We start from the raw sequence: 24,030 nt of genomic DNA on the forward strand, positions 1-24,030 counted from the left end.
GCTATCTTTATTCCTCCTGTACCTATCTGTGTAACCTTGAGCAGCTGTCTTCTCTCATTTGAACTCAATTTCTCTATTTCTGAAAAGTGAATTAACTGTATCTTAGTACCTTTCCAATTCTGACCTTTTGAGATATCATGAATGGACTATTCTTCTGCAAGCTGGCATCCTCCTGGCATTGTGGGGTTATAATGGTCATCAGGATCTGAGAGGGGTTATACTGTGGTATTGATTCTGACTTGCTCTTTTCCTTACAGACCACTACGTACACCCGCCGGGGCCATGGGACATGCACCAGCCCAGGTTGCTCCTTTACATATGTTACCAGGCACAAACCACCTAAGTGCCCTACCTGTGGTAACTTCCTAGGAGGGAAGTGGATCCCAAAGGTAAGGTCCATTGGCCATTGCTGCTTTCGAAGCCCCACAAAGTAGGCTCCCTGTTCCCCTTTAGAACAGAGGACTTAAATATTTGTTTTTATTTTCTGACTATACAAGTTAGTTTTGTAGACTGTTTAAAAACGAGAATAAAATATTACCTATGATGTTATACCATCCAGAGAAAAGCAATTATTATCATTTTGGTGTATTTTCTTCCAGTCTTTCTTTCTTTGAATTTACAAGTTCTGTAGCTTGCCCTTTTTTTTAACTTAACGTAATTAAATACTCTTCAAGACCATTATCTTTAATTGCTCTATAACTTCTGTGAATGACTACACCATTTTGATTTACTCATTTCCTGTTAGGGTTAAATTTTTAATAATCTATCCTCTACACTGTTTAGTTCTATTTAGATATATAATTCACATCTGTTCACTTTTTAGCTGAGTCCTTTCAGTATCCTATAGTTCCTATTAAAAGCAAAGGTCCTTAACCTGATATTTAGGTCTTTCATTATTAACTTTCCAAATGTATACCTCTGTCTCTGTTTTTAAGTAAATGATGCTTGATAAATAAATGAGCACCAGAGCTACGCCCTGTAAAATTCAGTTCAACATGTTGTTACTTATTTTATGCTTTGCACTGATTATATAAATCATACATACTTGCCACATTTTTTGTTTAAGACTAAATTATTAGGGTCAAAGAACTAGAGTAGTCAAGGTTGGGTTATAAAGCAGATGATCTTGAAAGATCAGTAGAATTTAGGTAGAAAAAAAGAGGGCATTGTTTTTGTGAAAATAACTTAGGCTAGGTTTGTGTTTCTTAGGTGTCTAACTCAGCATGGTCCAGACTTAGCTGTGTGGAGAAAACTTATATAGTGGCATATCTATTAAGTTCCTCAGAGGCAGTTTCCATAGAACATCTCTGTAAAATACTAGGGTGGTGACTTTTTTTCCCCTCTGGCTGTGTGTTGGGAGTTTAGAGCATCACTAATTCCAGGAGACAGAATAGGTTCATAATTAAGAATACACTGGGGAAGCCTGGCTGGCTCAGTTGGGAGAGTATGAGACTCTTGATCTTGGGATCATGAGTTCGAGCCCCATGTGTGGAGGTTACATACATACAGACATAAACATGAAAGAAAAAAAGAAAATGTATTTGGTGTCTGCACCAGGTTCCTGGCACTGAGTTCCTAAAACCCTAGAAATTTCGAGTGATAAAAAGAGCGGGGAGCATCTTTGGGGGGGAAAAAGCTTTTGGAGTCAGCTTTCCTCAGTTTAAACTTTGGCCTCCCAAGGATGTTAGCTGTGAAACCTTGGACAAGTCACTTTATGCCTATTTATTTGGTTTATCTTTCATTTGTAAATGGAAATTAGTTGTTGTGCCTGCTTCATTATGATTGGCAGAGGGATCAAATGAGATTATCTCTCTAAAGTGGATGGCATATTTCTAGTATAGAAATCCTTCAGTAGGGGGGTCACTGCTGTGACTATTGGCACCAATGTAATTGTCTCTATTATTGCTTTTCACACTATCTCTTCAAGGGCAGGAAGGACCCAGGGGCAGTGTGTTTGAGGAGATTTTGTTGAGTTTCTTGTGCTCACCATCTCTGTTGTGCTGCTGTACAACACTTGGTTTCCTCCTACCCTAATTATTTGCCCCAACCTCATCTGCAGTAGAGAGATTGACTAGGATAGTCGGGATTCTCCTTGGCCCTTCTTCACAGGTGCTCAGCAGGTCTGTCAGATGACCTTATTTCTTGTGCTTTTGTATGGAAGGGTTCTAACTGATCCTGTGGCTGTGTCTCCTTCAGGTTCTGTTTTTACTTTGACTTTTTCTTTTTTCCCCCTTTGACTGAAATAACTTTTGAGCCATGGTTCTGAGATCAAACTCATGATGTGAAACCAGTTTTTTTCTTAGCTACTTGTCCCTCATCTTGACTTGTTAAGCCAGATTTTTTTCTCCAAAGGTTTTTATAAAAATTACTGGTAGGAGGGCAGCCCGAGTGGCTCAGCAGTTTAGTCCCGCCTTCAGTCCAGGGCCTGATCCTGGAGACCTGGGATCGAGTCCCACGTCGGGCTCCCTACATGAAGTCTGCTTCTCCCTCTCCCTGTGTCTCTGCCTCTCTATCTATCTATCTATCTATCTATCTATCTATCTATCTATCTATCTAACAAAATCTTAAAAAAGAAAATTACTGGTAGGAGCACCTGGGTGGCCCACATTGGGCTCCCTGCTCAGTGGGGAACCTGCTTCTCTCTCCCTTTTGCCCTCCCCCTCTGCTCCTGCTCTGTCTCTCCCTTCCTCTCTCTCAGATAAATAAAATCTTGAAAAAAACAAAAAAGAATTACCCTGTAAAGAGTAGATGCTCTACTTACTAAATCTCATAGGATCAGAATAGGTGAGTGTAAGAAGAAAAAGTGTAACATTTAGCATTAGTGCACTTAGAATTTTAGAGATAGGGAAGCCTGGGTGGCTCAGCAGTTGAAAATCTACCTTCGGCCCAGGGCATGATCCTGGAGTCCTGGATCGAGTCCTACGTCAGGCTCCCTGCATGGAGCCTGCTTCTCCCTCTGCCTGTGTCTCTGCCTCTCCCTCTGTGTCTCTCATAAATAAATAAATAAAATCTTGAAAGAAAGAAAGAAAGAAAGAAAGAAAGAAAGAAAGAAAGAAAGAAAGAAAGAAAGAAAGAAAGAAAGAAAGAAAGAAAGAAAGAAAGAGAAAGAAAGAAAGAAAGAAAGAAAGAAAGAAAGAAAGAAAGAAAGAAAGAAAAGAAAGAAAGAAAGAAAGAAAGAAAGAAAGAAAGAAAGAAAGAATGAATTTTAGAGATAAAAGTAACTTTGGTTATCAGATAGTTCAAGTCCAGATCTCTAGCTGAGGAAAAATAGATTCAAGAGAAGTGACTTGTTAAGGTCACATAGCTAATTATGTCAGTGCTTTTCCACTAAATCACACTTCTCAGGCATTGCTGTGCTGTTTAGCTGCAGAATCTTAAGATTTCTTGAGTTCTGATTTTTGAAGCAGCAAGTATAAATAGTTTCTAAAAGCTCCAAATGTGTTCATGCCCGTCAGGAAATGACTCACCTTTTCTTGCATTGTTCCAGAGTTCATACTGGCTAAAATTAACCCAAGAAACGTTCAGCACAGTTCCCAATGAATTGGATGGAACAAAAGATGGCATATAAAGTTCTTTAGCCCAAGGCCTTACTCCTTTAGCTCTCTAATAATGGTAATTGAGGTCTCTGTAAGCGGGCGACTGGTAGTATTTACCTTCCATCTTGAAAGAAAGTGACATCTAAAAAGGGTAGGTTGAGTTAAGGAAATTAGCTCACTAGCTAATTTTTTTGCTGTGATTTCTTAAATTATTCAGTCTCCCTGCAAAGGATTTTTAACTAAAATAGCCTCCTTAGTGGGCCGTGCTTTGCTCAGAGATTTCTTTACAGGGATTTAGTTTAACTTGTCTCCTGTTTTTCTGATGACTTTTCCCTTCTCCAGTAGTCAGTAGGCTCTGTGCAGTTTACTGGGAATTTTTCTCTGTAATACTTACTCTCATGGATTATTATTGTGTGTTAGAATCTGAGAATGCTTTACTGGAGGTTGTTTTTTTTTTTTTTTTAGATTTTATTTATTTATTCATGAGAGACCCAGAAATAGGCAGAGACACAGGCAGAGGGAGAAGCAGGCTCCATGCAGGGAGCCCGATGTGGGACTCGATCCCGGGACTCCAGGATCATGCCCTGGGCCGAAGGTAGATGCTCAACCGCTGAGCTACTCAGGCGTCCCTTTACTGGAGATTTCTTAAAGGTCATCCTTATTTGTTCTTAACTAGAAGCACTGTCCTGCCCAGGTGGCTTTGGAAATATAAGGGGTTTTGGTAGTCAGTGACTGGGTGAGAATATGGACATTTAATTTCAGTAGCCACAGATCTTAATCTAATGCAGTGTCGGGAATCCTGCACCACAAGTTGGGCCACCCAAAAGGCTATTGCACTGTTGTTGATGAACTCTGAGAGCCTGTCTCCTATTTCATGGTGGCAGAATGGGGGGTTCTAATGAAGTTTGTCTTGTGTGACATAAGTAGGTAGAGGTGAAGCACCACCTAGGTAGAACTCAGCTTTTATGTTTTATACCTCCTTGTTTATAGTGCCTTTTGCTATTCACATGGAATTTAAAAACCTTTCTGAGACCTGTTCTTGAGACAACTACAGACTTTAAAAAATTTTGTATGTATATGTATTTAAATATATGTGTATAGGTATATGTATAAATAATAGTATATTTCCACAGCAGAGCTGATGGAATGAAAGCTACCATGCCAAGGAATTTTTTAAAGTAGGTTGTTCTGAAATAGCAGCTGGTATTTTTAGTGAGTTTGAATATTTTCTAGCAAGTAATTAATATGTATGGATTAATTTGACCAAGGGAGAAGTTTGTGGTATGTGTGTAAGTTAGCCTTAAGACTCACCTGAAAAGAATCTGGGACGAGGGATCCCTGGGTGGCGCAGCGGTTTGGCGCCTGCCTTTGGCCCGGGGCGCGATCCTGGAGACCCAGGATCGAATCCCACATCGGGCTCCTGGTGCATGGAACCTGCTTCTCCCTCTGCCTGTGTCTCTGCCTCTCTCTCTCTCTCTCACTGTATGCCTGTCATAAATAAAAATTTTAAAAAAAAAATTAAAAAAAAAAAAAGAATCTGGAACGAAAAATAGAGGTTTTCCCAAAAGAATTGGAGGCTTTGAATCTCCCTATGTGAGAGTTGACTACATTGGGATTAACTGAATCTCATAAAGGGACCACCAAGATGACAATTTAGGATTTCTAGACCCAGTATGGCAACATGTCAGCTTCTTTCTAGATGTGGAGAAGCAGGCTTTGAACAAAGATCAGGCTCAAAATATCAGCATTTATTTGCTGGAAACTTAAAGAGAAATTTGATGAGAAATTTGTTAGGGGAAGAACAGCTTTATCCTATCCTGCATGTTGAATACTATAGTAGAAGGGACCTGTAGTCAGAAGACTTAGATTCAGGCCAGTTTTGTACTTGGCCCTTACATTAGCCTGTTGCTCTCTCTTGGTCTTCATCTCTTAATCTGTTGTCCATACATAGCTGTGAGGATCGAATGAGAGAATATTTATGATGTGTTGTTCGCTGTAAAATGGTGTGTGCATACAAGCAGTCTTATTTTTTCTAGGAAAAGCCATCCAAAGTCAAAGTGGAATTGGCTCCTGGTATCTCCTCCAAAGGTTCGGTGGTTAAAAGAAATCATCAGCCTGTCAACACTGAGCAAAATTCCCCAAAGGAAAATGCCTCCAAACTGACTCTGGAGAACTCGGAAGCTGTAAGCCAGCTCCTAAGTGTAGCTCCTCCAAGAGAAGTGGGTGAGGAGAATGAGTGGGAGGAAGTGATCATCTCAGATGCCCATGTTTTGGTCAAGGAAGCTCCTCGGAATCGTGGTACAACAGCCATGAAGACGTCGGTGGTCAAGAGTGGTGTGCAGCCTGAGGTCTCTCTGGGGACAACTGAGAACGATAGTCCTGGACCAGACTTACCACCACCAGCTGAGAGGACTAGCACTTCCAGTCCTCTCCCTGCTCCTAAGAAGCCTACAGGGTAAACTAATATGTTCATTTATTATAGGACTGTATTTAGAATGGCAGGTTGGGAAATGAGCCATGTTTTGTCCTATGTCCTTACAGCATTCTTGAGAGACAGGAGACCCCAATTAATGGTTCTTATTTTAGAGATAAAGAAACCAAGGCCTAGAACCATGGGATGATTTGCCTTTCCTCTTACACTCTTCTGTCTGTGCATTGCTATCACATTCCTGTACATCTCTTTTTGTCATTTTCCCTAAAACAATTATTAGAGTCCATTTGGTACACACTGAGGGTGGTGTTACAAACTAGCATCGTGGTTACTAGATTTGGAAAGAAAAGCTTTATTAAGTCATCTTACAGAATGACTCTTGTCCTGGTGGTCAGAGAATTCAATTGTAGTTGTGATCAGTCTCTTGATTTTTTTTTTTTTTTTAAGATTTTATTTATTTACTCACGAGAGACCCAGAGAGAGAGGCAGAGACACAGGCAGAGGGAGAAGCAGGTTCCATGCAGGGAGCCCAATGTGGGACTCGATCCCAGGACTCCAGGATCACACCCTGGGCTGAAGGCAGGTGCTAAACCGCTGAGCCACCCAAGATCCCCTTGATTTCTGTTTGACCTTGGACATTGTCCCTTCATATCCATTCTCTCCTCTGAAAAATCTTGAGTTGGGTATTGAAAAAATCTAATCTTTAATAGCTGACCTTACAGACTTACAATCTTAACAGAAAAGATTGTATGTAAAGCTTGCACAGCCCAGTGCCTTGCAGATAGGAGGAGGCCCATAAATGTGGACTATTTTTCCTCCTACTTCCCTCCTTAAAGGCCTGACTGGATTTTTCATGTGGCCCTTTCTCAGAGTCCGTTGTGGTCTTATGACTAATGGCCCTTATTTGTTTATATCAGTGGTTCTCAACAGGGAACACTTGTGCCCCCAGGAGACATTGAGGCAATGTTTAGGGACCTTTTGAGATTGTGACAACTGTGGGGGAAGAGGTGCTGCAGGTATCTAGTTGGCAGAGGCCAGATGTGCTTCTAAACATCCTAAAGTGCACAGGACAGGCCTTTGGGAACAGAATTATCTAGGCCAAAATGTCAGTAGTGCCCAGACTTAGAAATTCTGGTGTATATTATTTGATTTAAAATGTTTTGTTGAATAGGAAATAAAGTCACATGGTTCAAACTCAAAGGATATAAACTGAAATAAATCTGTATTCTAGCCTGTCCTTCACTCATCCATTTCCGTTTTTCTGACACAATCAGTATTCCACCTTCCTGGGCAGCCCGGGTGGCTCAGCAATTTAGCACCAACTTTAGCCCAGGGCGTGATCCTGGAGACCCGGGATCGAGTCTCACGTCGGGCTCCCTGCAGCGGAGCCTGCTTCTCCTTCTGCTTGTGTCTCTGCCTCTCTCTCTCTCTGTCTCTCTCATGAATAAATAAACAAAATCTTAAAAAAATATTCCACCTTCCTGCTTTCTAGACATAATTTTACACACATACATGTATACGTATGTGGAGATGTGTATTTGTAGGTATAACTTTTTCCTACCCTTTTTACACAAATGGTAGCATAACTTACATACTTCTACGTCTTTCCTGTTTTTATTTAATGTATACTTTGGGATGGTTCTGAATCTTTAGAGAATGAAGCCATGCAGTTCAGACCTTTTGTTTTGGGTAACTGAGTCACTTGGCAAATGTGTATTGAGGCCTTCTGTCATGTAGACTCTGCTACAAAGCTGCAAAGAAAACATGGATTTTGTTCTGCGGGGTCTTTTAGCTGCCCTCTTGTGGGAGACTGATATACTTGAAATACTAATTAGAGGCAGGTCAGGTCATATAACTCTGATAACTATTGGTATTCTACGTTGTGGGCACTGTTTTGTGCTTTTTTAATCTTCATAATGATCCCGTGAAAAGTATGGCTAAAGCCCGATGGTTTACTACACTATTCCTCTACTAAAATGCTATTTGGAGATTGTACTTTCGTTTTCTTTCTCTTGGTCTGAAATTTTTAGATTTGCCTTCTTGTTTTTTTTTTTTTCAGAGTTGAGCTGCTCACTCCCGGGGCCAGAGCCCCAGAGCTTAAAGGCAAAGCTCGGGGCAAGCCCTCATTACTAGCTGCAGCACGACCCATGAGAGCAATTCTCCCAGCCCCATCTAACGTGGGCCGAGGCAGCAGCATGGGACTGCCCAGGGCCAGGCAGGCCTTCCCCTTGAGTGGTAAGGGCTGGGACAAACCTGGGAGTGGGGAACTGTCCAATGGGAAAGGGACAGGAATGGGAATTGTTGAGGATGGAGACTCAGTGCACTTAAGTCACCAGTTTGGTTCCTGATTGTCTCAGATAAAACCCCCTCTGTGAGGACTTGTGGCCTGAAGCCAAGCACGCTGAAGCAGCTGGGCCAGCCGCTCCAACAGCCATCTAACACCAGTGAGGTGAAGGTAAGATCTACTACTGTCCAGAGGTGGGCCTTTTTGCGGGTCTACTGCTCTGAGAACAGGGCTTCTATTTAGTGTATCAAAGCTATAAGCAAAAAGCCTGTTCTTATACTGGTAGACCTCTGAAATGAAGCTGAGCATGAGTGAGTCACTCATTTTTAGTTAATTTTTTTTTTCTTGTTATAAAATGAATGCATGTTTTTAAACTTCGGCTTTCAAAATAATTTTGAGGTGTGCTTGGATGGCTCAGTCAGTTAAGCATCCCACTCTTGATTTTGGCTCAGGTCATGATCTCAGGGTCCTGGGATAGCCCTTTGGTGGGCTTCCTGCTCAGTAGGGTGCCTGGTTCTCCCTCTCTGCCCCTCCCCCCCACTTTTTTTCTCTCTCTTTCATTCTCTCAAATAAATAAAACCTTAAAAAATAATAATTTTGAAACTTAGGAAACGAGTTAGTAGCATAAAGATTGTACAGAGAGCAGCCATGTACTTTTTACCTGTAGTCATTTACTGTTACCGTCCATTTTGTCATTTGTTATCACTTTGTCATTTGTGCTCCAATGTACTTCTAAAATACATGTAATTTAAGGGGAGGTTACATGGCCTATTGCTTCTTAATATTTCAGTGTGTATTTCATAAGAATCAGGATATTCTGTTGCTGAAACATTGATACAATACTTCAGTCTGTCATTTGCATTCCCATTTCATCAGTTTTACCCAGTTATGTTCTTTATAGCATTTTTCCACTTTAGTACAGGATTCAGTCTAGGACTAGATATTGCATTTAGTTATATTCCTGTAGCCTCTTTTGAAACAAATGAATGCATGGCTATCGTAGAAAATAAAGAAAATTTAGGTTAAGGCAGAAAGAAAATAAATCCCATGAAATCCTCCTGCCCAGAACTACTGTTGGCATTCTCTGCCCATTCTGAGCATCCTGAGTCCTTTCCTATATTTGTGTTTTTTAAAGATTTTATTTAAGAGAGAGAGTCAGCATGAGCGGGGGGGGGAGAGGGAGAAGCGGGCTCCTTGCTCAGCGGGATGAGGGACTCAATCCCAGGACCCTGGAATCGTGACCCAAACCAAAGACAGACACTTAACCAACTGAGCCACTCAGGCACCCCTTGTGTGTGTATTTTGTATTGTATGTTTTATTTATTTGTGTTTTAATAGAAATTTTTAAAACCAAAAACAGCTCTTACTCTGCATTCTAGTTTATAGCCAGTATAATCCATTCAACTTTAATGATAGAGTTTTTAGAGGTTTCCCAAGTGCCAAAAATCCAGTGTTTTAGCACACTTACTCTTAGATTTTTCTTAGTTCTTTTTCCATTTGTGACTAGAATAATTATCAAAATTCCCTAAATCAGCATTTTTTACTAGACCTCTTTTTTTTTTTTTTTAGATCATGACCCTCAATAGTATATTTCACATCACAGCCCAGTAAACTTATCCATATTCCTGCATATGTAAGAAGTATAAGGAAGTTATGCCTTGATTATAGGCAGTCATTTTGGTATTTTCCATTTTTGTAGAATGCTGGCTTTAACTCATTAAATTAAACTCTCAGTCTTCTCTGTAAATAGTTTCCTTTTGACTGACAACATTGGGTTGTTAAAAGCCATAGTCCTTTTGCTAGTCTTTTTTTTTTTTTTTTAAGATTTTTTATTTATTCATAGAGACAGAGAGGGGGAGGGGCAGAGACACAGGCAGAGGGAGAAGCAGGCTCCACGCAGGGAGCCTGATGCGGAACTCGATCCCAGGTTCTCAGGATCACACCCCGGGCTGAAGGTGGTGCTAAACCACTGCGCCACCAGGGCTGCCCTCCTTTGCTAGTCTTAAGCCAGTTAAGTTATGTGAGATTTTACATTTAGTGAACAATCTTTCAGTTGTTTTTTTGTGCCAACATTATTCAACCACATATTTACATGTATAACTATTAGGAGCTTTTCTCACTTGGTAGTGGTTATAAATCTGATTCACAATATTTCTAATATACTGTGTTAGAAGCTGCACAGAAGAGTGTGGCAACCCTGGACTTGGAAGTGATACTCAACCTCTGGTGGGCTGGTGATGCTGACTAGCACCTTAGAGGGTTCTCATGGTGCATAGCTCCACTCATTCCCTGGGAAACTATTTCCTCAAGCTGTTTCAGGACACAGCACCTCAGCAGTTTGAGGTTTTATATTAAAACACTAAATCACTTGTTCTGATCCACAGCTACCAAATGGCCCAGCCAGTAGGACGTCTCAGGTGAAAGTTGTAGAGGTCAAGCCTGATATGTTTCCTCCATACAAGTACAGCTGCACTGTAACACTGGTAAGTGCAGCCACAGGTGATGGTGAGTTGACATGGAGGTGGTTTTGGTTTTCGGGCAGAGGGTGAGTAGAAGTGTGAGGGAGGTGGGGAGTGGTAGTTGGGAGTGAGAGTAGGGTCAGGGACAGATCATTGGTTCTAAATATTCTATTACTAAAAAAAATGATAGTTGCTGGGTAAATCAGCTAGATTTTTCCCAGATGAGATCTACAGAGTGTAGGCCAACTGAGCCATGGAAGGTTCTTGGAGAGTAATTGGAGATGAAAATCCAGTCCAGCTTTAGCATTCAACAATCTTTGGAACTTTCAGCCTCAAAAGTGTTTTCCACAGATAAGCTTGAGAAAGTTATATTTTTCCTCCTTAAAACAGTGTTACATTCGGTACTGATATTTCAAAGGATTTGAGAAGTACTTTGGTAAAGCAACTTTGTTTCACTTGGCATTTCCTACCAAGATTTTCCCTCCCTACCCACCTTTTATTTTTGTATGACTGGGGCATTCTTCAGCAAGGTAAGCCACATGGAGCAGTGGGATAAACACTCAAAGGACTTAGTCCTAAAGTGGTTCTGGCTCTGTTGGTTGCCAGCATGCCATGTGACCTTGGCCAAGGCTCTTTGCTTCTCTGGTCCTCAGTTTTCACCATCTGTAAAATGCTGCATTGTTTTAGATATCATATGGGGGGGGGTTGTTTTGTTTGCTCTTAATATCCTCTAATTTTGTTGGTCCTTTAGGTATCAGGTAGGCGGTTCTCTGAGTTGAGTAAGACACACAGGTTTTGAGAGAGCAGCTGGATTTTTGAAAATTCTTATCTGATGAAGGCAGACAGATGGAGAACCATTCATTCATTCAAAAAATATTTCCTGAGCACCTACTCTGGCCAGGCCCTGTGCTGATGCTTCCACAGTAGCAAGACAGCACAGAATGGTGGATTAGTGCATAGTCTGCGCTGATCCTTAAGAATATCTCCTTTAGGGATCCCTGGGTGGCGCAGCAGTTTGGCACCTGCCTTTGGCCCAGGGCGCGATCCTGGGGACCCGGGATCGAGTCCCACGTCGGGCTCCCGGTGCATGGAGCCTGCTTCTCCCTCTGCCTATGTCTCTGCGCCTCTCTCTCTCTCTCTGTGACTATCATAAATTAAAAAAATATATATATATCTCCTTTAGGGATGCCTGGGTGGCTCAGCGGTTGAGCACCTGCCCCTGGCTCAGGGTGTGATCCACGTCTCAGGATCGAGTCCCACATCTGCCTACATCTCTGTCTTTCTCTCTCTGTCTTTCATGAATCAATAAATAAAATCTTCTTTAAAAAAAAAAAAGAATATCTCCTTTACCCTGGATGTCTGCTCAGGTTTCTTTTTCCCAGAGACCTAATTACTACCTTCTCCATGCCATCTGTACTTTTACTTCCCTGTCCCTTGGCTACAGGAGGCTACTAGGGTTACCATCCGGGGCAACTTTCAGGACCTTTCTTTTTGGTTGATTAGATAGCTATTTGTCATAGAAGCCTAGATCCCTGAGATTTGAGCTTAGGTTGTACAAAGGTCACGATTGTCTTTAGGCAGGGTGCACACTCTTTAGTTCACCACAGTGACCAGCCTGCTGTTAGAACAGGCGTACTTCACTCTGTCAATGGCCTTGAATACCTGACTCTTAAGAGTCCACTCATCACTTGTTTCTTTCACAAATGGAGGAGAAGGACTTGCCAAAATTACTCAGGCTGTATTAAGTCGAAAGGGGGTAACTTTTAACTTAATACAGGAAAAGGATCTTGCTTCAAGGCCCTTTGGAAGTTAGTCCACATCTGCTTTTGCAGTTGTCACTCTTTGATTGACTGATAGCTGGTCATCCTGGTTTTGATTCTGCTCAGGTGTCACTTTTGTAAAATTGAATATTGTTTTTTTTTGTTGTTGTTGTTGTTTTTAGGATTTGGGCCTGGCTACTTCAAGAGGCCGGGGAAAATGCAAGAATCCCTCTTGTAACTATGTCTACACCAACAGACATAAGCCGAGGATTTGTCCCAGCTGCGGTTTTAACCTTGCCAAAGACCGGACTGAAAAAACCACCAAGGCTCTCGTGAGTTCTTTCCCTGAACACACTCCCTAGCCCTGTGTTGAGCTCTTAGTGCACCTGTTTTAGTAGAAGTAAGATGATTTCTTAGTACGTGACGATAGAACACCAGAATTAGAACCAGTTAAGTTCTGAGCCTAGCCACCTTTTCTCCAGATTTGCTTATCTTTATTGTTAAGTTTGGTTTAGGTTGCCTAGGTACCCTAATCTCTGAGAACTTTCTAGCCCAGTGGACCAAGAGTTCATTCTCCAAAGAGAATGGAATACAGGCTGTAAGGAGGGTTCTGAAGAAGAGAGGGATAGAAGGGTTACATTCTTTAGCTCAGAGACTATTTTGGGAATTGGAGAAGGCTGACCCAAAGACTTTGTAGATTAGATCACTGCTTCTCAGGTTCCTTGCAGAGCTTGTGGCTTAACACAGAGCTTTACTTCTAGCAGTCTTGGCAAATTTCTCTGAAGTTGGACCAAGCTGTTTGGATAGTAAAACACATTCCACTTGGCTCCTTAGGGCTGGTGTTTTTATTTATCAGAACCAGGAAAAATGGGTGTTATCAGAGGTCCTGTGACTTTCCTGAACTGAACAGAAAAATGTAACACCTGAGACAGCAGATAGAATGAGTAGGATGGGGGTGAGAAGACAGTCTTCCCCATCTGCCTTGGGGCAACACAGGATGGCATCCAGACCAGGTCAGGTTCCAAGGTGGAGCCTGGCCACTCCACATCTAAGCTGGACTTTGCACAGTGGGCAGGATTTGGATGGAAGGGGAGGGCATGCCATACTCCGGGTTAAGCAAGGTTAAAAGTGAAGAGCTAGAGAGGGTGGTCCAGGCACCTAAAAGAGAAGGATATTTAGGGAGGGGTATGGAAAATAAGGCTCAGAAGGCATGTTGGGGTCATATTGTGGAAGATCCTTAGTGCTAGACCAGGCAATTTGGTTTTTAGGCAATAGGGTCACATTGAATGTCCTTGAGCCAGAGTGAGGCCCAGATGTTATGTCAGGAGAGAGACTTCTGGGGATTTGGGAGTGGACAGGACTACTGAGGTGGTGAGGAACTATTTCAAGCTGTTTTCAATACATGTGGAGGGGTGGGGCAGGGGGAACTCCTGACTGATGAATCTCATCCCCCTGGTCCTGGCTTTGTTTCCATGCTCAAGGTAGTGGTCTGAGGTTGTCCTTGTGAGAAAGTGAAGTGGAGGTAAAGTATGTGGGCACTGATGGCCTAGTAGAAGAAACACAGGGACCAGGAATCGAGAGACCTGGCCCTGAGCTGGATGCCTTCCCTCTTCAGAGTTTTAGTTTCTCCATTGACAAAAAAGGCAGGCAAGGTGGATTCCGTCTGGATATTTTATTCTCAGGGCCATCAGACCCAGAGAAAACTCAGAATTGAGCCTTAAGGAGTCTGTAGACCCTGAGGAGCCTCGGTGGCAGTTGGGCATCAGACTCTTGGTTTCAGTGCAGGTCTTGATCTCATGGTCGTGGAATTGGGCTCTGTGCTGAGCACAGAATCTGCTTGAGATTCTCTGTCCCTCTCCCTCTCCCACTTGTGCTCATGCAAGCACACCCTCTTTCTCAAATAGGTAAATCTTTAAAAAAAAAAAAAAGTGTAAATCCCTGAAATTGCATGTAAAATAGATCCATAGCTTCCATCAGATTTCTCTTGCTCCATTGGCTGTCCCTTGCTGGCAATGAGCTTCCTGGATCTTCCATGCTCTAATGTGGTACTCTTCACTTAAGGTTGACCACATTGTGTCTTGACTTCCTCTTAGCTCCTTGTGACATCATAATCTCTTTTAGGGCAGGTATATCTATTTTCCCATACCACCTTCTTCTTTTTTTTTTTTTTAATTCATGAGAGACACAGAGAGGCAGAGACATGGGCAAAGGGAGAAGCAGGCTACCTGCAGGGTAGCCGATGTGGGACTCAATCCCAGGACCCCAGGATCACACCCTGAGCCACCCAGGCATCCCTTCATCGTACCTTCTGACCCTGGAATATGCATACTCAATGTGTGGATCAGTGATTATAGAATGGAATTGAGTTCTGTATAAGTAGAGGCTCTGAACATTCTTTTCTCCTATTTGATTGTAGCTGTTGATGTGGTATGCAGAATGGAAATGAATGATGGTCCCTAGATCTGGGGTAATGAGATGACCTACCTTTCCAGGTCAAATGGGAATGGTCAGGACTTCTGGCCATTTGATTTCAAATCCTACTTTTTGAGATTTGTATTTATATTCTTCTGTCTTAGGCTGATAGCTGCCTACCCACAGGACACTTATTTTCTGACATTCTGTCTCTTTTCAGCTTACTAAATTTTAGAGAAATAAAATGTAAGTCCTGTTGTTCATAAACTAAAACACTGGTCAGAGACCCCGGATCCTTTGTCATGCTCTTTGGAGTCCCCTGGTGGCCATACATTTTCCTGTGCATGGCCCATGCTGTAATTGGAGGCTGTAATTAAGACTTTTAAATGTTTTTTTTTTAAATTTTTATTTATTTATGATAGTCACACAGAGAGAGAGAGAGAGGCAGAGACATAGGCAGAGGGAGAAGCAGGCTCCATGCACCGGGAGCCCGACGTGGGATTCGATCCCGGGTCTCCAGGATCGCGCCCTGGGCCAAAGGCAGGCGCTAAACCGCTGCGCCACCCAGGGATCCCTGTAATTAAGACTTTGGACAGGAATGATATTCATCCCTTTCCATCTTGCATCTGTGACTCCGAGCAAAAGGATACAGTATTCCTGCCAACTCTTCTTCCAGTCCATGGTTCACATAGTCATGACTGGGAACACACTATCTTCCAGGGCAACTCCTCATGTCAACTCTCTGCAGCCATTCATTCTTTCTTTCAGCAAGCATACATTGAATGCCTACTATAGGTCAGGCATTTGGAGATACAGAGATAAATAGGAGGTGGTCCCTTCTCTTGAGGAGCTTACAGTCTAGTGTGGGGATAAAGATAGGTAGCCAAACTTATAATGAGGTAAGAGTTCTTGTAGGTGTGCAGAGTTAATAGAAAGTTCCTTCTTGTTATTAAGCAATTAATTTCTGCAAAGCAACATGTAATATGTCCAGCAGGTATGAATTAGCATTTTTGTGTGCTCTTATGCTGGTATCGAGAATGTGTAAACAAGCACGGAAAAGATGCTTATACTCACCAAAGATGAGGGAATAGTCTCACCAACTTTGAGTCAGTGAATTCTGCAGTAAAAGAATGGACGCTGGGAGTATCAGGGAGGGAGTGATTCCTACTGCATTTGTACAAGGGATTAGGGAGGAACCTCCATTAAAAAGGACCTATTTTTATGAGCATTTCAGAACCTTGTTCCTGAAAGCCTCCGACTAGTGTCTAAAATAGTTCCCTTGTACCCGCAAGATAAAGGTGTTAGAGAAATACTTGAAGCAATGCAGCTACTTATTTACATATTGAAACTGTTGTTCATAGAGCTTTCATTGTTTCCCCGGTACTATCCCAAGTACTTTACTTGCAATATTTTATTTACTCTGTACAACTATAGGAGATAACTAGTATTTCATCCTTCATTTCATAGGTAAGGAAATTGAGGCTCAGAAAGATTTAAGTATATTGCTTTGGGTCACACAGGTGTAGCTCTTAGGTGGCATGTCCAGAAGTGAGACCTGGGTGTGTTCTTTTCCAAACCCTATCCCTGGTGAATGGAAGCCGACTCTTAGAACTGTTACTAAGCAGTGTGTGTCATCCTCTTGTTTCACTGAGAGAGAACCAGCGCCAGAGAGAGAAAGCATCTGCCTTGAGTCACAAAGCAAATTACTAACTGAGCTGGTTTGAAGCCTTGGTTTCCTCCCCTCCACCATGGCCAGGCCCGTCCCTCTGTTACCTGTAGCCTCTCTGATTGAGTCTCGGTGCTGGCTGATCATTCAGTCTGCTCTTTTCCCAGGAGGTCAGCTCCCCCCTCCCAGATGTGCTGAGTGCCACAGAGCCGCTGAGCCTGGCCCAAAGGGAGATCCAGCGCCAGTCCACGCTGCAGCTGCTGCGCAAAGTCCTGCAGATTCCTGAGAACGAGTCAGAGCTGGCCGAGGTCTTCGCCCTGATTCACGAACTCAACAGCTCTCGACTCATTCTGTCCAACGTGAGTGAGGAGACAGTCACCATCGAGCAAACGTCTTGGTCGAATTATTATGAGTCTCCATCCACGCAGTGCCTACTCTGTAGCAGCCCATTATTCAAAGGGGGACAAAAGTAAGCACCCCTTTCAGAATTACCCTGTCTGTAGTGCCCGGTCTTCCTCGGCCATATTGTACCTTATTTCAGACAGCTGTGAAACTATAGCCTTTGAAGGTGTTATTCTCTGCTTCTCTTAAGTTTCCTTTGCTTTTGAATTGCTAAAGTAAAATAATAGTACTTATCTATTATTTCTATTGGAAAATGCCTGAAAGTTACTGTCACCAAGTTAGGATTTTATTTACATCTGGACTATCCAGCACAAAGCTTGGATTTGGGAGTTCAGGGGGATTGGTTAAATTGGGTAATAAATCCAGAGTTACGTTAACTTTAGGGGTGATTTCACAGACCTCGTTCCAACAGAGTGGGAATACCCACCTAGAAAACCCTGGAACACAAGTCCACTCGGCACCTTCATTTGCCTACCTCATTAGAGTCTTGAGAATTTTGCCATTGATCCCTGAGCCCAGGAACTGCATCACGTTGATTTCCCTTCTGTTCTTCTGTTGGTGATGTTTTGGTACTAGCTCCCTGGCTGGGCCGCAGGAGTGCTGGCTGCTGACAGCCAGCCGGCTGCAGGTGGTGACTGCCCAGGTGAAGGTGTGTCTGAATCCTCATTGTCTGGCCCTGCACAGTTTCATGGACATCTATACAGGTGGGTGTCAGCCTTTCTTCCCTCAAAGGTCCCAAAGCAGGCTTGGGAACAGCCTCTGTGGGTCACACCTCTGCTCCTTTGAGCGCTGGACCTTCTCTCAGATGGGGCTTCTGAGGGAGAGGGAATTTTTCCTCCTGGGTGTCTCAGCCCCAGAAGATGATGTTTATCTCTCAAGTGTTAGGACTCTTAATCTGGGATCTTTAAACAAAGTTCATTCCTAAATAACATCTCCATTGTGGAAAAAATGGAACATGCTGACAATCTAAAAAAGAAACTAAAATCACTAGTAATTGTGCTGCTATGAGATAAACACTTAACATTATGCTCTTTAATCTTTCAGATGTGTTATTTTCATCTATAGAGAATATAAGGAAGTATGAGATTAATGGGTTTATAGTTTTTGTTTCAACAAAAGTGGGATTGTGCTATTCATCATTTTGGAATATTCTTTTTAAGTTTAGCAGTGTATCATGGGCATCTTCCTATGCCAGCAAGTAGAGAAATCCATGACCATTTTTAAGGGCTGTGTGGGACTCCATTTTAGAATTCTCTTTATAATTAACTCATGGTTAATTATAGGCCTTAATTATTTCCTTTGGATAAGTGCTCCAAATGGAATTGCTGTGTGTTCACGCATTCCCCCTATACATTCATCAATGTCAAACATCTGTGGAACATTCACCATGTACCAACACTGTCAGAATTTGGATCTTGAATTTCACGTGTAGAACTGAGTGCTGAAGATGAAAGAATATTTGTTTTTCTATTTGTCTTCAGAACCTTATGGTGCCTTATTTTGAATTCATGCTCTTAATGTCTTGTGTTGCTCTATTTGTACTATTTTATGCTCTTGCCAGCAGTTAACGAGAGCGCCATTTCCCTTCAGTCTGTCTAGTGCAGTAGTACACAGGATTATGTTTTTTAAATTTTAGCTTTACTTTTAAATTTACATATAGTGAAGTTTTACTTTGTCGTTTGACAGTTGCATGAGTTCTGACAAATGCACCTAGATGTGTAACTGCCAACGCCATAAGTAGATAGAACAGTTGCATTGCCCAGAACCCTCCTGTACTGTGCTTTGATAATCATACCTGCCCCTCCCCCTGAGCCTCTAGCAACCAGTTGATAATGTTCTTCATTCCTATAGCTCCATCTTTTCCAAATGGCATTTATCATAATATGTAGCATTTTTTAAAAATGATTTTTAAAAATGACAAAATTTTTAAGTATAGTTGATATACAACGTAAGTAGCATTTTAAGTGAATCTGGCTTCTTTGATTACACATCATGCCTTTGAAAGTCATCCATGTTGGGGCCACTTGCGTGGCTTAGTCAGTTGAGTGTCTGTTTCAGCCCAAGTCATGATCTCAGGGTCCTGGAATCGAGCCCCCACATCAGGTTCCACATTCAGAATAGAGTCTTCTGGAATTCTCTGCTACTCTTCATGTTCATGCACACTCTCTCAAAAAGAGAGCCATCTATATTATATTGTTTAAATGTTTGTTGAGTAGTTTTCCACAGTGTGGAATACCACAATTTATCTGTTCACTTGTTGAAAGACATCTATGTTGTTACCAGATTTTGACACTTAACCAATATAGCTGCTATAAACATTCACATACCAGCTTTTGTGAACACAAATTTTCATTTCTCTTGGGTGAATACCAAGGAGTCAAATTGCTGAGCTATATGCTAAGTGTAGGTTTAATTTTTTTAAAGGAATTGCCAAACTGTTTACCTAAATGTTTGTACCATTTTGCATTACCCCCAACAGTTAGTGAGAGTTCTGGTTTGCTCCATTTGTGAGCACTTGGTATTGTCCATTTTTTGGTTCTTGTTTTTAAGCCACTCTGATAGTTGTGTGAAGTGGAATCTCACTATGGTTCTGATTTGTATTTCCTCAATGACTAATGAAATTGAGCATCATTTCATGGTTTTATTAGCCATCCATGTGTTTCCTTTGGTGAAGTATTTATTCCATCTTTGGCCTGTTGAATTGGATTGTTTTCTTACTATCAAATTTTGAAAATTCTTTTTTTTTTTTTTTTTGAGAATTCTTTATATATCCTGGATCCATAAGTCTTTTGTCAGATAAGTGATTTACAAATGTTGTCTTATGGTCTCTGGCTTGACTTTTCATTCTCTTAATGGAATTTTCCACAGGACAGTTCTTAGTCATAACAAAGACCACTTCATCAAGTGTTTCTTTTAGGGATTATGCTTTTAATGATCTAAGGTCTCTCTCTGTAGGTGAAGATTATCATAAATATTTTTTCTATGTTTTCTTCTGGTGGTTTTATTATTTTGTAGTTTGTGTTTAGGTCTGTGATTCATTTTGAGTTAATTGTTAGTGGGAGACCCAGATTGAGTTCTTTATTTTCTTCTTTTGCATGTGGACATACAGTTGTACCACCGTTTGTTGAAAGGTAGTCTTTTCTGCATTGAGTGAGTTTCATGTTTTTTAAAAAATGAGTTTCTTATGGAATGTAGTTGGGTCATTCTTTTCCACTTTTTTTTATTGTGTTATGATTTATATAGTGTTAAACTCATTTTAAGTGTACAATTCAGTGACTCGTAAATTAACAGAGTTGGTCAGCCATCTCTGGATTGCTTTGGCTCCTTTGTTGAAAAACAGTTGATCATATATGTGTGGGTCTATTTCTATGGTCTGTTCTGTTCCGTTGGTTCATGTTGTCTATTCTTTTGCCAATACCACACTGGTCTTTGTCACTACGGCCATGTAGTAGATCTTAGAATCAGTGTGGGACCTCCAGCCTTCTTCTTACTGAATTGTTGTTTCCTGAATTACTTTGGCTATTTTAGTTCCTTTGCATTTCTGTATAAATCTTAAAATCAGCTTCTCAGTATCTGCAGAATCCTGTTAGAATTTTAATTGGGATTACGTTGAATCCATTGATCAATTTGTGAAAACTTGACATGCTTAAAAATATTGAGTCTTCTAATCCCTAAAAACTTATCCCTTTCCATTTTATTAGAGTTTCTTTTATTTCTTCCATTAGTGTTTTGTAGTTTTCAGCATGTAGATCCTGTACACGTTTTGTTATATTTAAGTTACTGTGTTCAGTGCTAAATGATGTGGTTCAGTTTCTAACTGTTCAGTATTAGTGTAGAAACACAGTGGGTTTTGTCTATTGAATTTTTATCTAGTGATCATGCTAAACTCAGCAGCTTTAGGAACTTTTTGTAGATCAATATTTTTTTGAAATTTGCCAGATTGATGGGTAAAACCTGGGGTATCATTTCTTAATTTGTTGCATTTCTTTGATTACAAGGAGGATTATATGGGGTTTTTTTGTTTTTTGTTTTTTTTAATTTCTTTGAATTTTGTAAACATTTCCATTCATTGGAATATTTTGTTGACTGAGTTCTTTCCCATTCATTTTATCAGTCATCTTTTAACTTGTTTGTGGGTTTGTTTTTTTGTTTTGTTTTGTTTTGTTTTGTTTTTTGACACAAAGTGTTTTTGTCTTTTGGGGATTTTATTTGCTTTTTGTTTTTGTTTTAATTTTTATGTAATCAGATTTGATCTTCTTTATGGTTTCAGCATTTGGTATCATGCCCAGAAAGGCTTTCCCCACTCCTCCATACTCTTCTTTCATGGTTGCACGTTCCAGAACCTGATTTTGTGCAAATTTGTGAATTGTACTTTGTGCAAAAAAAAAATTTATATTTATAAAATCATCCTCTTTTATTTGTCTTAAATTGACTGCATATAAATCCCTCTGAGTCTTTTATCTTGGGATTTGTTTGGTTAGGGGTGATTTTGTAGCTTTTTTATATCTCCTACACATCTCTGGGCTGGAGTGTGCTCCTGGCCTTTACCCACAGTGCAGTCATTAAGAAATAGAGGAAGAGTGGGCCATGGTGGTCGTGAGGGCTAAGGTGGCCCATAGAGAGGATTTTTGTTCTTGTTTTTTAAATTTCTCTACAGATTTCATGGCTGGCTTTTTTCATTTAACAGTGTATTATGAACAACTCCATGTCAGAGCAATTAGGTCTATGTTATTTTTATTATTTTATTTAAAGATTTTATTTGTTCATGAAAGACACAGAGTTGGGCAGAAACATAGGCAGAGGGAGAAGTAGGCTTCCTGCAGGAAGTGCGATGTGGGACTGGATCCCAGCACTTTGGGATCATGCCCTGAACCAAAGGCAGATGCTCAACCACTGAGCCACTCAGGCGTCCCTATTCTTTTTTAATGAGGTATAATTTTCTGTTTTAGGAATGTATCATAATTAATGTAACTGTTCCCCTACTACTGGGTATTTAGTTTATTTCTAATTTTTTGCCATTTGTGGATGTTTTACAGTGAGTGTCTCTGTTGCCTCTTTTTAACTTTGCAGGTCTCTTTAATGTGGGGAACAAGCTACTAGTGAGCTTGGACTTGCTTTTTGCAATCCGGAACCAGATCAAGCTGGGAGAGGACCCCAGGGTGTCCATCAGTGCTGTTCTGAAGTCGGTGCAGGAACAGACAGGTACAGGTTGGCTTCCTCCCTTTCCCGTACTAGTCCTGAGTTCCCTGGGAACTTTTAGTGATGGGCTTTGGTTGAATCACCTTAGAGGAGAGTCTAATAGTTGAAAAGGAGACATTCTTGGCTTCCCTGGTACACTCCTCCTTTTGAATTTTACAAATGCCCAAAGTGTGAGTCTTTCCATCCATCCAGAGACCCTCAACACAAAAGTAAGCTGACTCTATGATCAAAGGATCATAGTAGAGTTGGCCTTGCTGCATGTTATATTGAGACCTGAAGGTGGAGACCACCCTCCTTAATATTAGAAATTGTTTTTCTACTTGCTTTCCTTCTTTTGATACTTTTCCCTCCTAACCCTGTAGACTTCAGTTCCCTTGCACCTTGCCTGCTATGAGCTCAGATGGAGTAGGGCAAAAGTTCTAGGGTCAGACAGCCATGTGTTTGAGTCTTGGCTCTGCCACTTAGTGGCAGTATGATTTTTGAGCCAGTTATTTTCTGTGCCTCAATTTCTCCAATTATAAATTGAGAATGAGAATAGCTTGTTTTGTAAAGGTGTGAGGTAAGTGAAATAACGTATCTGAAGCTGTCGGCACAGTCTGGTGCCTGGTAGGTGTTAGTGCAAGACAATTATATAACTGACTGGAATTGCCCTTAGGGGTTGCCACCCAAGCCCTTGAAGGCCAGGGTGTTTGACCCTTGGGGTGGTTGGTGCTCTTGAGTGTCCTTAGAGGAACACTCTTGAAGAGTTGCTATTCTTGCTGGTCCCTGGCTCATCCCCAGTGACCTAGGGGTCTTTTTTGTGACCTTCTCAGAGCTCTTGCTCTCCTTGCAGAAAAGACTCTGACTTCAGACGAGCTGAGCCAGCTGCAGGAGCTGCTGTGCAATGGCTACTGGGCTTTCGAGTGCCTCACTGTCCGAGACTATAATGACATGATCTGTGGCATCTGTGGTATTGCCCCCAAAGTGGAAATGGCCCAGAGGAATGAAGAAAACGTGTTGGCACTGAAGAGTGTGGAAGTAAGTGCCTCCTGGCCACCTTTAGAACTGTCTTCACACTCACTCGGCAGCCACCTTCCTACATGCTGTCCCAGGAGCAGATGGCTCTAGTCCTGCCTGGGGGAGGCGAGTGGCTTTTTCATCTAAGGAAGGCTGGATGGAAATAGAGGCATTTGTTACTTTCCAACGAATTATTAAACATGAACCAGGTGCATTTTTTAGATGCTTGTACATGGCAGTAAGAAACCCATAAAGTTTCTGTGTTCATGGGGCTCAAATTCTGATTTGGGGAGACAGGAAACAAACATTATTAATAATTGTATATATTATATTAATGTCTATTGTATAAACAGTATGTAGTAATTAAAAGTAACATAGTAATAGTAAAGGAGGTAAGAAGAGAATAGTGTGGTAAAGAGGGGGATTCCTGTTTTCTAGAGGGTAATCAGGGAGGCCCTCTCTGATACGGTGGCATTTGAGGAGAAATCTGAAGTCCAAGTAGCTTTCAGGGGAGGAATATTCTAGGCAGAGAGAGAAGCAAAACAGTCTGAGTTGGGCTTACTGTGCATGGTTGAGGAACAGCAAGGAGGCCATGTGACTGGAGCACGTGACTGGCAGAGAAAACAGTAGGACGTGTGAGGTTCGAGAGACTGCAGGAAGCCACTCTCCATGGGGGCATGTGGGCCACTGTGAGGACTTAGACCGAGTGAGATGGAGAACTGTGGATAGATTTTGATCTGTGACTTGGTTCTTAACTAAAAAATGTTCACATAAAGATAATACCAGATTTATACGGCTTCATACATTAATTCTAACAGTTACCCGAGAAATATTCTAATCATAGATGACAAAAGCAGATAGATTTCCCCACCTCATTGTATAAGG

General features: G+C 41.4%; 1 protein-coding gene across 6 annotated transcripts in view; it reads left to right on the forward strand.

Moving 5' to 3' along the window:
- The window catches only part of HMGXB3 (HMG-box containing 3), a 47,361-nt gene that overhangs the window by 14,504 nt on the left and 8,827 nt on the right, over nt 1-24,030 (forward strand). For 4 of the 6 annotated variants that reach the window (XM_055324761.1, XM_055324764.1, XM_055324766.1 and 1 more), the window contains exons 6-15: nt 258-389; nt 5,573-5,991; nt 8,027-8,202; nt 8,325-8,422; nt 10,636-10,734; nt 12,653-12,802; nt 16,716-17,017; nt 17,527-17,654; nt 22,021-22,158; nt 22,982-23,166. In XM_055324761.1, the coding sequence (XP_055180736.1) occupies nt 258-389; nt 5,573-5,991; nt 8,027-8,202; nt 8,325-8,422; nt 10,636-10,734; nt 12,653-12,802; nt 16,716-17,017; nt 17,527-17,654; nt 22,021-22,158; nt 22,982-23,166 (1,827 nt within the window). The remainder of the gene's footprint in view (nt 1-257; nt 390-5,572; nt 5,992-8,026; nt 8,203-8,324; nt 8,423-10,635; nt 10,735-12,652; nt 12,803-16,715; nt 17,018-17,526; nt 17,655-22,020; nt 22,159-22,981; nt 23,167-24,030) is intronic. The other 2 variants (XM_055324763.1, XM_055324762.1) reach the window with 2 other exon arrangements.

The sequence above is a fragment of the Nyctereutes procyonoides genome, unplaced genomic scaffold (genome assembly GCF_905146905.1).
Source record: "Nyctereutes procyonoides isolate TBG_1078 unplaced genomic scaffold, NYPRO_anot_genome, whole genome shotgun sequence".
Taxonomy (NCBI): Eukaryota; Metazoa; Chordata; class Mammalia; order Carnivora; family Canidae; genus Nyctereutes; species Nyctereutes procyonoides.